This window comes from Gadus macrocephalus, chromosome 12 (assembly GCF_031168955.1).
Source record: "Gadus macrocephalus chromosome 12, ASM3116895v1".
NCBI lineage: Eukaryota > Metazoa > Chordata > Actinopteri > Gadiformes > Gadidae > Gadus > Gadus macrocephalus.
In genome coordinates this window covers 7,886,149-7,902,020 of record NC_082393.1, presented here as the reverse complement: position 1 = coordinate 7,902,020, position 15,872 = coordinate 7,886,149, and the positions used below count along the sequence as shown (strand labels likewise).

General features: G+C 48.3%; 1 protein-coding gene across 5 annotated transcripts; it reads left to right on the top strand.

The window, feature by feature from the left end:
- Positions 1-1,467: 1,467 nt before the first annotated feature.
- LOC132468704 (cytochrome P450 2J2-like) lies at positions 1,468-14,234 on the top strand. 5 transcript variants are annotated; one of them, XM_060066474.1, is made up of 10 exons: positions 1,468-1,593; positions 3,185-3,287; positions 3,458-3,620; positions 3,818-3,967; positions 10,118-10,278; positions 10,379-10,555; positions 10,965-11,103; positions 11,213-11,400; positions 11,491-11,632; positions 13,650-14,234. In XM_060066474.1, exons 1-10 carry the CDS (start codon positions 1,574-1,576, stop codon positions 13,823-13,825), a joined length of 1,419 nt encoding a protein of 472 aa, XP_059922457.1. In that variant the 5' UTR covers positions 1,468-1,573; the 3' UTR covers positions 13,826-14,234. The 5 variants fall into 5 exon arrangements, with proteins under 5 accessions (XP_059922457.1, XP_059922456.1, XP_059922458.1 ...); XM_060066473.1 differs by lacking the exon at positions 1,468-1,593 and adding an exon at positions 2,247-2,281; XM_060066475.1 differs by lacking the exon at positions 1,468-1,593 and adding an exon at positions 12,651-12,726 and having other exon boundaries at positions 3,019-3,287; positions 13,650-13,752.
- The last annotated feature ends 1,638 nt before the right edge of the window (positions 14,235-15,872 follow it).

Genomic DNA, 15,872 nt, shown 5'->3' with positions numbered 1-15,872 from the left:
CATTGTGGTATTGGTCAAATGCTGGGACATCAATGAGACATTTTGTGCCCGAGTTCTGAAAAGTTGACCTACCTCCTCGGTATAACCTACTAAGAGCCCATTCTGTGATTAAACCATAGGTAGCACATCCTGTCAGGTAGGTGGTTTAAGCTGTCGTGGACTGGAAGGGGACGGATGGCGGGGTCTCTCCCTCCTTCGCTCCCGAATGCGATTGTCTATTTGCATAGCAAGAGATATGAGCACCTCTAAATCGGACGGCTCGGCCCGCAACGCAATCTCATCCCGTAGGTGATCGGCCAGACATCGCTGAAAAACGTCCCTCAATGCGTCGTCACGCCAACCACTCTCTGCCGCGTAGATCTGGAAATCGATCACAAGCTCCGCCACGCTGCAGTCACCCTGGCGTAGATCCAGAAGACACTGAGCGACCTTTCGTCCCCGAACTGGATGGTCGAAAGCCGCTGCATCGCCTTCATAAAAGCGAGGTAGTTAGAGGCCTCGGATTCCCCGCAGTCCATCTCTGCCGAAGCCCAGGTAAGCGCTACCCCCTGAAGGCAGGCGATGAGGTAGGCGATGCGGGAGGTTTCGGTGGCGTAGGTGAGTGGCTGTTGCTGAAAACCCCTCCTACCTGGAGAAGAAAGCCATGACAAGCCCCTGGGTCGCCCTCATATGGTGCCGGAGTTGGAACGTAGGGCTCCCGGCAAACGACAGGAACCGTAGGGGGGAACCAGCGAACGAGCCAGAGGACGGAATCAAAAGTACCACCTGGGATTCGAGGGACGACAAGGCAGTGGCAAACCGGCTTAGGCTCGCGGAAACCTCCCTCAGGTTCCGGCAATGTTCTTCCCCGAGGGCGCCCTGGCAGTGTACCTCCAATGTTAAACTCGCTACGCGAGCGGCCAAGGAAACGGCTGCGTCATCTGTGTCGGCTGGGTCCATGTTTGGCCAGATCGTACTGTTACGATTCGGCACAAATGACCACAGACGAGAGCGGTAACAGTTGAACAGTTTATTAATCCACGGTTGATTAAGGTTGGTGCTGGTGGTTGCACCCGTTAGGGATAATCCTGAATCCACGGACCGGGTAGTCCGAACCGGGGTTGGATGAGTCGGCTGGCAGCCGAACCGACAGCCAAACCCGACAATTTGGTGATGGTGGTAACTCCGGCAGTAGAGCAGGGATGAAGTATTGTCGTGATGGTGATGACTGGTGGAGAGACAGAAGTATTAGGGATGTGCAGACTTGAACACGAGTAAACTAGAACACTAGGAATACAGGGTATGAAGAATCAGGAAGCCACTCAACAGGGCAAGTACAACTGACGATCTGGCGAAGAATGGTTGGAAGGCTGGGGTAGATATACTGGTGATCCTGATTGGAGATGACTGTCAGGTGCGGGTGATCAACGTGGCTGGATCGGGGATCTGCGCTGGAATGCGCAGGCCACGCCCCGCACATGAAACACTGAGACAGCAACAAACAGGGACTGACAAGACTGACCAAGAGCGGTACTAGCGGAAGATAGGATCTGGTGGGAGAGGACAAGTATATGTTTATTAGGATAGATAGTGGATGTGGTATTCTATGATAGGGTACGTATTCTATGATATATAGTGGATGAGGTATTCTTTGATATATAGTGGATGTGGTGTTCAATGATATATACTGGATGTGGTATTATGTGATAGATAGTTGGCTGCATTCTAGGATAATAGGGTGTGTCGTGCACTACGATAGATAGTGGACGTGGTATTCTATGATGGGGCATGTATTCTATGATAGTGGATGTGGAATTATATGATATATAGTGGATTAATTATGTGATAGATAGTGAATGCGTTATTATATGATATATAGTGGATAGATTATGTGATAGATATATATTTTGCTATTATACGATAGATAATGGATTGCTCCTTTGCTAGATAGTGCCTACTCCTACAACATATTTTCATCTCTGACTGCAGGTACATATCCGTCAATAGCTCACGCCTGTGAGGCAGAAGGTGCATGGCTTGAATCCCAACAGGGAACTATTATGGTCTGCTGAAACAGCTTGTTTATATTGTACTACTGAATGTAATACTTCAGGCAGTCAAGGTGACATCCTTGACTCTTTACTCAACAGCTTCCAGCTGGCAGGCACTGTCCTCGAATAGCGACGGTGTGGTTAGAACTGAGGTTACAATGGGGCATGTCATAATTGAAGCTACTCCCAGCTGTCTGTTCTGAGAAATTGCAGGAATCAAAATCAATGTCAATGATTCACATCTATCAGCAGTAGGTACACATTGGCTTTATTGGGGGAACCAACTAACACTGTAACTTCAAGTGACCTCGAGCAGTTGTATCTCCAAAATCACTGTTTCCTTAATTTCCAAACCTTCCAAATTCTGCGTGCTTGACAGGTTAATGCTGCTGGCAGCTATATTTGTGGTTGTTATTAGAGACATATGTTAACATGTTAACCTTTAAGTAAAATGATTTTGAACTATTTTCCTGTTAAATATTTTCCATTAATAAAAAAACAGTGACTGTTGGCAGTTATCATAAGAAGCGTAAATGTAGTGAGTTATAACTAGAGATGACATGGTGATTAGGCCTACACATCACAAAACAGTAGTTTAGTAATAGTATCAGATGTAATGTAAGCTGGGCCCCTGTCGCAATCAAACTTTTCTGGCAGAAAATATCCGGACCCGAGGTAATGCAGGTCCTGCAATTGTGTGTCTGGAACTATATAGATAATTTGGGGTTTGGGAATAATTTATAAAAACAAATCGCGCCCATGCGGAAATGGGAAGAAATACATGAGAACAATTTGCCACAGATTTACCTAATAAAAAATATTAGATTAATTCAGACATTACAATGAACAAAATTATAATTTTAGAACAGTATGAAAAATGCTAAATGATTCTTCGTCAAATCGTATTTGATGGTTGATTACGTCAGTATTGGCAGAACATGCTCTTATTGGTGCACTTAGCCTACAAATACAGACTTTGCTCCAGATTCAGCAGTTGCATGTCTTCATTCAAGCAAAGGCTTAAATTCTCAATACCCCAATACTACCAGACAAGAAATGGGGCTGTTTTCTGAAATATTAGCCCTGGAGTGGATGGACACAAGAGGTGTTTTAATATTCATCTTTGTTTTCCTGATCCTTGCTGACTATTTAAGGAATAGAAGCCCCTCCGATTTTCCTCCCGGACCCTGGACTCTTCCTATTATCCGGGACACATATCGGGTCGATCCCAACAAAATGCATCTGAATTTTGAGGAGGTATGTTTGTTGTGAACCACAATTAACGGTAAAAGGCTATTATTAAAAAAATTTAATGCACCAATACCCCCGCACCATTATTTGTCTCCATTGATTGACAATATGTTGTCTGTACAGTTCAACACTTGTCAACACTAACACAAATACATCATAATTTTATTTTATTTTAGTTTGCTGCGAAATATGGACCAATTTTTAGCATTCAAATCTTGGGTGGAAGAGTTGTGGTTGTCAATGGATACAAGCTTATGAGAGAAGTCTTGGTCAAGAGAGGAGAAGACTATACAGATCGCCCGATTATACCAATAATCTACGATGTGAATGAAACAAAAGGTATTGTGTGTTGCATTTCTTCGACAACATCCACTATTTTCTTAAACTATGTATACTATCCAACCAAGAGAAATTTTTTACTGAAATCTTAAAATAATAAACAGCTACCAGTGAGGAATTCAGTGAATATATGTTTCAACTAAAGCACAAATATCACTTCAGCCTTGGATGTTTATTTATTTATTTATTTGCAACAGGTTTGTTGTTGTCTAGTGGTAACTCGTGGAAGCAGCAGAGGAGATTTGCTCTCTACACACTGAGGAACTTTGGTTTGGGTAAGACGCGTCTGGAACCAACCATCCAGCAGGAGTGCCAGTACCTGATTGAGAGCTTTGCACAGCAGCAAGGTAGGCCTACTGGATGAGTACTTTTGTTTGATAGGGCCTGTAATGATTGCCAGCGGTGAAATTTACAAATGTAGCTGTGTATATTCATGATCTATTTCGACCTCTCTCTGACCGTCACCACGGTCTTACTACGAATGATGCCATTCAGCTACTTTACCTCTGTGTGTGTTTGTGTGTGTGTGTGTGTGTGTGTGTGTGTGTGTGTGTGTGTGTGTGTGTGTGTGTGTGTGTGTGTGTGTGTGTGTGTGTGCGAGACCCTTATATCAAAATTGTCACCTGTGACTGATTGGAGGCAGGTCCTGCCGCATAAAGCGGATGCAAGGACATGGCTCTTCCTCTTTTGCCTTCTCGCTTCGGTTTTTCGTGAGACCCGGTAAGTTTGAAACTTGGGAAATCCACAATCCGTCACGTTATTCGTGCTGGATTGTAAACGGTCCTGAGGACTGTTTACAATTTTCCCGTTGAAGTTTTTTGCTGTTTTTTCCCTGGTAAACCAACTTTGCTTGTGTGTGCAGGAGAAAAGTACTGGTGAACGAGCGTGAGGCACGGAAGGACGAAACGTTTCTACCCTGTTTTGAATGCTTTATCTATTTTGATTATCATTGGCTGAAGTGATAGGCCGACTCCCCTCTGCAGCAGCATGGGTGGATTACTGCACGGGCACACCGGGCACATGCCCAGGGGCCCAAGGGCTCAGGGGGGCCCTTGGGCCCCCCTGAGCCGCCCCACAAGTTAACAGCCTCCCCACAAGTCAACAGTGGGGTCCAGGGCCCCACAAGTTACTAACAGTGGGGCCCAGGGCCCCACTGTTAGTAACTGAAGTAAACTGAGCCGCCCCACAAGTTACTAACAGGGGGGCCCTTGGGCCCCCCTGTTAGTAACTGAAGTAAACTGAGCCGCCCCACAAGTTACTAACAGTGGGGCCCAGGGCCCCACTGTTAGTAACTGAAGTAAACTGAGCCGCCCCACAAGTTACTAACAGTGGGGCCCTTGGGCCCCCCTGAGCCGCCCCACAAGTTACTAACAGTGGGGTCCAGGGCCCCACAAGTTACTAACAGTGGGGCCCAGGGCCCCACTGTTAGTAACTGAAGTAGACTGAGCCACCCCACAAGTTACTAACAGTGGGGCCCAGGGCCCCACAAGTTACTAACAGTGGGGTCCAGGGCCCCACAAGTTGGGTGTTGGATACAATTTTAAGGGGTTACCGACTCCAATTTTGGCGGCGGCCTCCACCCCTTTTCGGGGTTCCATCCGACCACAGTCAAGGACCCAGTCCAGGCAAACATTTTAGCAGAAGAAGTGGCAACACTACTGCAGAAAGGCGCCATAACAAGAGTAGGCACCAGTGTACAGCAAGCTGGCTTTTATTCAATATATTTCCTGGTCCCCAAAAAGGAAAGTGGGCCACGCCCCATTTTAGACCTGCGCCGCTTGAACGCGCACTTGAAAACCCTGACAGTCAAAATGCTCCAGGCAAGGCACATCCTAGAGTCAATAGAGCCACTACGATCGATTTAAAAGATGCATACTTCCACGTCCCAATTTGTCAGGAACATCAGCCGTTCCTCCGTTTTGCCTTTCAGGGACAAGCCTATCAATTTCAGGTCCTTCCGTTCGGCCTCTCCCTGTCCCCGAGGGTGTTCACCAGGGTAGTGGCGGCTGCCTTGGCAACCCTTCAGAGGAGGGGTTTAAGGATTATGCCCTACCTCGACGACTGGCTCATATGTGCCCCATCCCGCCAGCAGGTTGTGGAGGATACAGAGTCAGTACTGTCCCACATTCAGTCTCTCGGCTTCCAGGTCAATTCGAAAAAGAACGACCTGAATCCAAGGCAGGAAACGTCCTTTTTGGGACTCTGCCTGAACTCTCTCACGATGAGGGCATCTCTCACCCCTCAAAGAGTAGCCGGGATCCAGGCAACCCTCCGTGCTTTTCGCCAGAGCAGGCGTGTAGAGCTGCTTTGCTTTCAGAGGATGTTGGGGTTGATGTCTGCTGCGGCAATGGTGGTTCCACTGGGCCTTCTAAGGGCCCGTCCATTGCAGTGTTGGCTGAATGCTTTCAGCCTTCGTCCACGGAGGCACAGGCACAGAAAGCTCAGGTTGACCCAGTTATGTTTGCAAGCCTTGCTACCCTGGCGGAACGTCAGCTGGTTGACACAGGGAGTCCCTCTGGGCAGGGTACCTTCCAGGCGGACGCTAGTGTTCACAGATGCCTCCCAGACCGGCTGGGGAGCAGTCTGGGAGGGTCGGACGGTGAGAGGCCGTTGGGAACACCCGTGGGACAAAGAACACATCAATGTCCTGGAGCTCAGAGCAATGCACCTTGGCCTGAGAGCACTTCTTCCCTTTATACAGGGCAAGCATGTGCTAGTACGTACGGACAATCGCTCAGCTGTCTATTTGTCAGGGTGTGGGTGTCTCCCTGTGTTTCCCTCCTGTGTTGATTACTGTTCCCTCCCCTAATGTGTCTCAGCTGTTCCTCGTTGTGTTTGTTATTTAAGCCCTCGTCTTTCCTTTGTTCCTTGTGCTGTCATTGTGGTTGTTAGTTGTGGTTTGCTGTGGTTGTTTGTGGTGGCTAGTCCTGCGTGTTCTGTGTTCCCTGTCGTCTCCCGAGTTCCCTGTAGTCTCCCGAGTTCCGAGTTGTCTCCCGAGTTCCCTGATTCCTGTGCCTTAGCCTTTAGGCCTGAATAAAGTGCCGTTTCCTGAAACCGTCTGCGTTTGGGTCCTACTTGCCTGCTCGCATCACCACCCGCCTACCTTAACAGAATGACAGCACCAGGAATGGACCCAGCGGACGATCAGGTTAGCCGTGAGCGGCAGGATTTATTTATTTTGAAGGCAATAGATCGCTGGAAGAGTTTGGGGTGCCACCCGGTTAGCCGTGAGCTGCAGGATTCATTTTTTATGAAGGCGATAGCTCGCTGGGAGAGTTTGGGGTACCACCCGGTTCCTCCTGGCACTTCAGCTCCCGCTTTGACTCCGGTCCCCGAGCCCTGTCCGGTTCCTGAGCCCACTCCTAGCCTTCCAGAGGGGGACCGGCCTCTTCGCCTGCTTGAGGTGGTCCGCCCTCCGCTCCTGCCTGAGGGGGCCCGCCCCCTGCTCCTTCCAGAGGGGGACCGGCCTCTGCTCCTGCCGGAGGGGGTCCGCCCTCCAGACCGTCCAGGGGAGGCACGCTCCCCGCTCCTGCCTGTGGGGGCCCTCCTCCACTCCTTCCCGAGGGGGGTTCCCCTTCAAGGCCTTCCACCGGAGGGGACCCGCCCCCTACCTGGCCTGCCACCAGAGGGGACCCGCCCTCTGCCTGGCCTTCCACCAGAGGGGACCCGCCCTCTGCCTGGCCTTCCACCAGAGGGGACCCGCCCTCTACCTGGCCTTCCACCAGAGGGGACCCGCCCCCTACCTGGCCTGCCACCAGAGGGGACCCGCCCCCTACCTGGCCTGCCACCAGAGGGGACCCGCCCTCTGCCTGGCCTTCCACCAGAGGGGACCCGCCCTCTACCCTGTCCACCGGAGGGGACCCGCCCCCTACCTGGCCTGCCACCAGAGGGGACCCGCCCTCTGCCTGGCCCTCCTCCTGAGGGGACCCGCCCTCTGCCTGGCCCGCCTCCTGAGGGGACCCGCCCTCTACCTGGCCTGCCTCCTGAGGGGACCCGCCCTCTACCTGGCCTGCCTCCTGAGGGGACCCGCCCTCTACCTGGCCTGCCTCCTGAGGGGACCCGCCCTCTACCTGGCCTTCCTCTTGAGGGGACCCGCCCTCTACCTCGCCTTCGCCGGCCTCCTGAAGGGTTCCGCCTTCACCGCTGCCGGCCTTCTGAGGGGGTTCTGCGCCACTGCAGGTCTCCTGAGGGACTGAGCCCTCATCGTCCTTGCCGCCGGCCTCCGGAAGGGTTCCGCCTTCACTCTGCCTCTGCTTGCCCCCCAGGCCGTCCGCCTGAGGCTCCCTGCCATGCCCTGGGGCAGTTTTCTGGCCGCCCGCTTGACGTCCCTCGGCTCTGCCCCAGTCCATTTATTTTTTTTTGATTCCCCCCTCCTGGCGCCCCTCCACCCACCCGTTTTGGGTTTGACTTTCTTTGTTTTTCTTGCTTGTCGTGGGTCGCCTGGGAGTCGACCCTTAAGGGGGGGGTACTGTCAGGGTGTGGGTGTCTCCCTGTGTTTCCCTCCTGTGTTGATTACTGTTCCCTCCCCTAATGTGTCTCAGCTGTTCCTCGTTGTGTTTGTTATTTAAGCCCTCGTCTTTCCTTTGTTCCTTGTGCTGTCATTGTGGTTGTTAGTTGTGGTTTGCTGTGGTTGTTTGTGGCGGCTAGTCCTGCGTGTTCCGTGTTCCCTGTCGTCTCCCGAGTTCCCTGTAGTCTCCCGAGTTCCGAGTTGTCTCCCGAGTTCCCTGATTCCTGTGCCTTAGCCTTTAGGCCTGAATAAAGTGCCGTTTCCTGAAACCGTCTGCGTTTGGGTCCTACTTGCCTGCTCGCATCACCACCCGCCTACCTTAACACTATTATGTCAATCACCAGGGGGGCACAGGTCTGCCCGTTAGGGCAGACCTTCTCTCGCAAGTGGGGGGTCGAATTTGGCATCCCAGGCCGGCTGTCCTGCAGCTGTGGGCCTGGCCCCTCCTCAGCCCCTGCCTCAAAGGTTGAGTGAGGCTGTGTTGGAGACCATAAGTAATGCTAGAGCACCCTCCCCTCGGGCAAATTACCAGCAGAGATGGAGGTTATTCTCTTTATGGTGTAATGACAGGGGTCTTGACCCAAAGACCTGCCCAGTGGGAATGGTACTCCATTTCCTCCAGTCTCTTTTGGACACTAGGAGGGCAGCCAGCACCTTAAGTGTTTATGCAGCCGCGATCTCTGCATTCCATGATTCGGTCGGCGGCCTGTCTATCGGGATACACCGTATGGTGTCACAATTTTTAAACGGTGCAAACCGTCTACGTCCAAGCAGGTGTTTGAGGGCCCTGTCTTGGGACCTTCCATTGGTATTGAGGTCTTTGAACACAGCCCCATAGGAGCCGTTGGGGAAAGCTGATCTTAAGTTTTTAACACAGAAGACAGTGTTTGTACTGGCCTTGTGCTCTACCAAGAGGGTGAGCGAGCTGCACGCACTCTCTGTGAGTACTGAGTGCATGAGGTGGAAGCCTGAAGGGGCAGCGTTGACGCTTGGGCCGAATCCATTCTTCCTCCCCAAAGTGCTAAGCCCTCAGTCAATTAATAGGGCTATTGATCTGGAGGCATTTCACCCTGAGCCAGCCTGTCAGGCAGGGGTAGCTCTTCACACATTATGCCCAGTCAGGGCTTTGAGGGACTATGTGGATCGTACACAGCAGCTGAGACTTGACCACACTCACGCTTTTTGTATGCTATGGAGCTAGGCAGTTGGGTCACCCAGTCTCGAAACAGCGTGTGTCCCACTGGTTAGCGGACACTATTGCCCAAGCTTATGCCGGGAGGGGTTTCCCAGTTCCTGAGGGCCTGGTGGCTCACTCCACACGAAGCATGGCTACCTCATGGGCAGCTTTGAAAGGGGTTTCTCTTGCTGACATTTGTGCGGCAGCATCCTGGAGTACTCCATGTGCTTTTGCCAGGTTTTATAGAGTCAATGTGACTTCCACCGCAGCCGGCGCCACTGTTCTCATGACGGCTGCTCAACAGACTAGTGAAGGGGGATCCTTGGTTCCTTGTGACACTTCTGGTACTAGTCATCCGTAGTAAGTCCGTGGTGATGGTCAGAGAGAGGTCGAAATAGATCGTAAGTTATGACCATAACTATGGATCTATGAGACCGAACGATGACCGTCACCCTCCTTTGTCCCTCGGAACAAATCGAAGCATTCCAGGCAAGGAGGAAGAGCCATGTCCTTGCATCCGCTTTATGCGGCAGGACCTGCCTCCAATCAGTGACAATTTTGATGTAAGGGTCTCGCGACAAGTAGCTGAATGGCATCATTCGTAGTAAGACCGTGGTGACGGTCATGGTTCGGTCTCATAGATCCATAGTTATGGTCATAACTTACGATGTTCAATGTTAGTGTGTGTGCAAAAATTGCGTGTTTATCATGCTTTCTGAATATTCCTGCTATTGAGCCCCCAAGCTAACAGGTTTCTTACACTAGTTTTACATGCACATCCCGTCTGAATAACCCAATTCAAAATGTTGTTAGGAGCGCCCTCCAATCCTAGAACAGCCTTAATCAAGGCCACCTCCAACATCATCTCCTGTTTGGTGTTTGGGAAACGCTTTGAGTACACTGATAAGAAGCATCAGTCTATCGTTGAGGACTTTCATGAATTAGTAAAGCTACAAGGAGGGAGAGGGGCGATGGTAAGTCATGGTATTTCAAGGTAATTTCAAGGTCTGGATGGAATCTACTGGCCGTATGGTAGGCTTCAAGTGTCTTATTAAACCTCTATGTTCTCTGTAGCTGTACAACACGTTTCCATGGCTGGTGAAGCATTTTCCTGGACCTCACAGGGGGGTGTTCACTCTGACTCGTAGAGTTTTGTCCTACATTGAAGAGCGGGTCGAAGAGCACAGAGTGGATCATGACCCCTCATTGCCCAGAGACTACATCGACTGCTTCCTCACAGAAATGCTCAAGGTATGTGTATGTGTATGTAAGGTATGACCTTACATATTGTAAAAAGTGAACGTCAGTAGTGTAGCTAAACACCCAGCAGTTTTGGACATTTATAACTGTGAGGCAGAATGTGCATGGTTCAAATCCCGCCAGGTAACTATTATGGTCTGCCGAACCAGCTTGTCTATGTTGTAGTACTGAGCCACTGTAGCCACATAGTCGCCCACCATGATATACACAATGAGTAGCTTTTACATAAATCCTTGGATGGATGGATCAACTCTTTCAGTTTGGGTCTAAGGCAGATTCCTGTACTCAGCAATAAGCTGAACCTGTGTATAACCTTAGCCCTAACCACCAAAATGGTGCATGTAATGCTAGGTTCATATTATTATGGTGTATGAATGTTTTGTTTCCGGATTCTTGGTAGAATGAGGCTCCTGAATCAAGGTTTGACATCGAGAACCTGAGTGTTTGTACACTGGACCTATTTATTGCTGGGACTGAAACCACCACCACCACTCTGCATTGGGGACTGCTGTTCATGACCTACTACCCTGACATACAAAGTAAGTGGGAGTGTTATTGTTGCATTCCTTTTTAGGCCATTGAGCATTATGGGTTTTGTCACGATTCGTCAATGTTTTTTCTAACTTAGACTTATATTTTATTATGCAGAGAAAGTCCACGCTGAACTAGATACCGTAGTTGGCTCATCTAGGCAACCCTCCATGTCTGACAGAGACAGCACTCCCTATACTTACGCTGTCATACAAGAAACCCAAAGGATGGGTAACATCTTACCTCTCAATGTTGCCCGTATGACTACAAGGGAAACCCACATTGGAAAGTACACTCTCCCAAAGGTAGAAACCTAATACAAAGTCATTATTAGTTCAACCTTTATTTTGAAATGGTCCCATCTGATCTCTTTATTGCCATAATTCCTCCCACAGGGTACCGTGGTGATGGCCACCCTGAACTCGGTTCTACGTGATGAGACTATGTGGGAAACGCCACACTCCTTCAACCCTCAACACTTCCTGGACCGGGACGGGCAGGCCAGAAAGAGGGAGGCCTTCCTGCCCTTTTCAGCTGGTTTGTTAACATGCAACTTCGAATTCATGAAAAACAATTGTTGATTGCATGATTCATTTGATGTGTCGCCAGGAAGTGGTAAATGGGGCAACAGGTAGATGTTAGGGGCATGGTGATAGATGTTAAGACATAGACTATTTCTTGTTAAGTGATTCAGCAGATTGTTAATATATACACTTAGATTAAAATTTTACAGAGGATCTCAGCTGAGAGTACTACTGCCCGATAATAACGTGGAACTCAAATCTTCCGTTATGTGAGTGCTGTCAGGCAACACTCAGCTTATGTTCTGCTTATGCTTCATTCTTTATTAATCTTACTTTATTTTTGGCACCTAACTCCACCTATCTTCTTCACCTAGAGATATCACATTGCACTATTTATTCAGCTGACACTTTTATCCAGAGACATTTACAATAAATGTAATGAACCATGGAGATACTGCCTAGAAATGGCAAGAATGATGTGAAAACATACAATTCATCAAATGAGCTCACAGCTTCAAGTGCTGCATTTTAGAATCAAGATGCAGTCTGAACAGATTCATTTTCAGTCTGTGACAGATGATGTGAAGGCTTTCTGCGGCCCTGATGGCAGTGGTTAGCACCAGTGGTTACATTTACATTTAGGGCATTGAGCACACGCTTTTATCCAACGTGACTTACAATTTACAAAAGCAAAGCAAATTTGTCAGAAGAAAGAGAAACAACAAAATGTCACTGTCGGTACAGCAAAGTAGTTCATAGAAACAAGTACCAAGCACTTACCCTAACCACAATTGCTAGGTTAACCCATTCCCTGTATACAACAAAGATAGTTAGTGCCAGGATGTACAACATACAATAAGTGTGTACATTAAGTGCATGGGTGAGGGGTGAGGGTAAGAGGGGAGGCCATGCAGAGGGAGTCTTCAGTCTCTTGCAGGGGCTGGTGAGTCAATCTGCAGTCCTGAAATTGGCGGGGAACTTGTTTCACCATTGCTCTGCCAAAACAGAGAATCCTGCAATGTCCTCAACAGTGACCAACACTTCCATGTGAGGGCAATCTTTCCTTGGCACAAGGAGGAGCTCAGTCTTGTCAAGGTTAAGCTTCAGGTGAATGGCTGACGTCCAAGTGCTGATGACTGCCAGACAAAGTAACGCGTTACAGTAACGATATTACTTTTTGGGGTAACGAAGTAAAGTAACGTATTACATTTAAAATTCGGCAACTACACTACTTTACTAGACTATAGTAACGCGCTTACCTGCGTTACCCAAGCCGTGTTCGCCTGCTTGCCTCGGCACGTTGCCATAGCGATCGATTTGAGTGACGTAGCTGCTTGTGCAGCTACGTGCAAGTGTTCAAGTGTTGGAGGGCAGAAAACAGAGAAGAAGCAGGTGACACGGAAAGACAGGCTGGTTGCAGGGCACTTAATTTTTGTTCTCATGGCTCCGAAAGCCTGTGTTTTGAAACTTGCGTGTTGCTACTGATTGACTTCACCATAGCCTAGTTTATCCTGTTGTATGTGGATTTTACAGTGAGGCATTTCTTTGTGCAGACAGGGATATTATTCTTTCATATGGTTTTACATGCTATTTTGTATAGATTTATACAATAAACACTAAGTGATGATAAGGCTATGATGTTTGTCCATGTATCTACAGTAAATTAAGAAACCGGAAAGTAAAGTAATAAGTAGTGAAGTTACTTTTCAGATGCAGTAACTAGTAAAGTAATCTTATTACAATTTACAGAAGTAATAAGTAACTAATTACTTTTTTTGGGTAATTACCCAAACACTGCTACTACTCATCATAGTTCTACTTATTATCGTACTACCTAGACAACCGCACTCACCACATTTCCTGCAGGAAAGGCATTTCATTTTTTTTTCTCCTTCAATGCAATCGATTAGTTAATGTGGGATGCATAGGTATGTTTTCATTTGCGTGTGTGTGTGTGTGTGTGTGTGTGTGTGTGTGTGTGTGTGTGTGTGTGTGTGTGTGTGTGTGTGTGTGTGTGTGTGTGTGTGTAGGGAAGCGCGTGTGTCCTGGAGAACAGCTCGCGAGGATGGAGCTGTATCTCTTCTTCACCTCCCTCCTTCAAATGTTTTCTTTTTCTTCACCCCCTGGAGAAAAGCTCAGTCTAGACTCGGCGTTTGCATTCACAAACTGTCCACAGCCCTTCCGCCTGTGTGCCACGCCACGTTGAATCCATCATCCCAAGCCTTTCCATTATTAAACCTCTAGCATTAGAACATCAATGACCCACGTTATAATAAACGTTGTTCTCCCATTTTGGGATTCTACCTTGTGTTTGAGGAACTTTTAATAATTGTGCGATTGATTAAGTGATGATACTTTTGGATGACCGTTCCATAAATACAATTCGGTCCACATATCCTTGCGATGATTAACCAGTTTAACAAGACTACAGTTTGATTTTGTGGGAATAACATTGTTAAAGATGAAGATGAAATTCGATAACACCCGGAAGATATTTTTGTTTGCCATTGTGTCGATTGTTATTAGAGAAGTTATTATACAATCCTAAACACCATATGTTTGACGTACGTCATAGGTTTGGTAACTTGAGACGACAAAATTAAAACCTTTGATCATGCTGCCGCCTACGTGTTTTCATGATAATATCCTTGGGTAGCCATACTCTAGCCTACAACTGTGATCACTTTTGCGTTAGATATATAAAAGCACACAAAAACATTCGAACTTGTTTTTGCCTTGGTCTTCATGCGCTCCAGTTCTCACGGTAGGAAACCACCTTGTGGTCTTTTTCTAAGTTTGTAAACGTGTGTATGGCTATATTTATGCCGCGTTTCCACTGCAGGGTGCGGAACGGATCGGATCGCAAAGGTGCGGTAGGGAGGGGGCGGTATAGCCCAGCTCAGTTCCGAGGTCGCGTTTCCACTGCCGACAGTACCCTTGTATTGGTGGTAGGCCGGATGTCGATCGCCGCGGCAGCTACGTAAACATCGTAAACAACGTCTTCCTCCCCAAGAATGCAGACGAACGTCTCCACCTCCTTGTTCGCCCAAGCAAGCTTTTTACGCAACATGTTAACTGTAAAGAATAATACCTCGAGGCTACTGTTTGTTTGTTTTTATCCCCGCGTCACCCGGAAGTGACGATTCTGTCGACCAATCAACGGAGGGGGGGTGTAGCTAGAATTTCACGGGACCCTTTCAGGCGTCTGGTCTCGTTTTGGGTACCGCAACGGAGGAGTCCCGAGAATGGGGCCGGAACGGGTACGGCAAAGTCCGGGTCACGCCCACTTTTGGCGGTGGAAACGCGACCCGACCCGCACCTTTGCGATCCGATCCGTTCCGCACCCTGCAGTGGAAACGCGCCATTATAACTGAAACTACGCCCACCGAAAAACAATGGCAATCGATGTTTTAAACAGGATTATATAACAGTGTAAATCAAACGGAATCTCCGTTGCAGTGGCGGCGCCAGGGGGGGGCTAGGGGGTGCTAGAGCACCCCCTAGATTGGCCATAGCACCCCCATAGCACCCCCAAGAAAATAATGGTTTATTTATGATTGTTATTTAATTTCATTCTGAGTTCTTAATAAAATGTATTGTGTGATAATAATATTTTAATCACAAAAGAAAATAACAGATTGAAATAAACAGATTGTTCACGTAGCACGACACAGACACGTTGCGTGCGTGAACGTGATTGTTCAATGAGTAGGCTAGGCTAGTAACAGTAATCCTGGCGATCGGTCAATTTTAAGTCAAGCGTTCACAAAATCACGAAAATGGATCGGCTCTTTTTGAAAGCATTTCTGACTCTTGGCCTGTTTAAATTAATTCTATCTGACATTCTAATCTGCCGTCTTTAGTTAGAAGTGTATTGAACTTGGTATGTTTAGTTTAATTTGTCGCTCATGGTAGTGGTGACCTGGTAGTCACCTGGCGCAAACTTTAATCCACACACTGAAGTAAGTGAAGTATTTGGGATTACGTTATCTATAACATGCTGCATCCATTTTGACCGTCGGAGATGAACGCGGCTTTGTGCGCTTCCGTCAGAAGTAGCCTAATGACAATAATAATACGATCGATTTGAATGGCGCTTTTTATGTACCCCAAAGACCCGTTAGAGAGCAAACGTGTAAACATATGTGACGATATGGTGGGGAGGTGTTGTAGTAGAGAAAAATGCGACTCATATGCTATCACCGTAATTTCATAGCACCCTCAGTAAAACGCCGAGCACCCCCATAGCACCA

Excerpts from the sequence above, each read along its gene's own strand:
- LOC132468704 (XM_060066472.1), top strand. The coding sequence starts at position 3,087 with ATGGGGCTGTTTTCTGAAATATTAGCCCTGGAGTGGATGGACACAAGA. Across the intron at positions 3,968-10,117 it reads GAGCTTTGCACAGCAGCAAG|GAGCGCCCTCCAATCCTAGA; the intron begins GTAGGCCTACTG and ends AAATGTTGTTAG. Across the intron at positions 10,556-10,964 it reads TCCTCACAGAAATGCTCAAG|AATGAGGCTCCTGAATCAAG; the intron begins GTATGTGTATGT and ends GATTCTTGGTAG.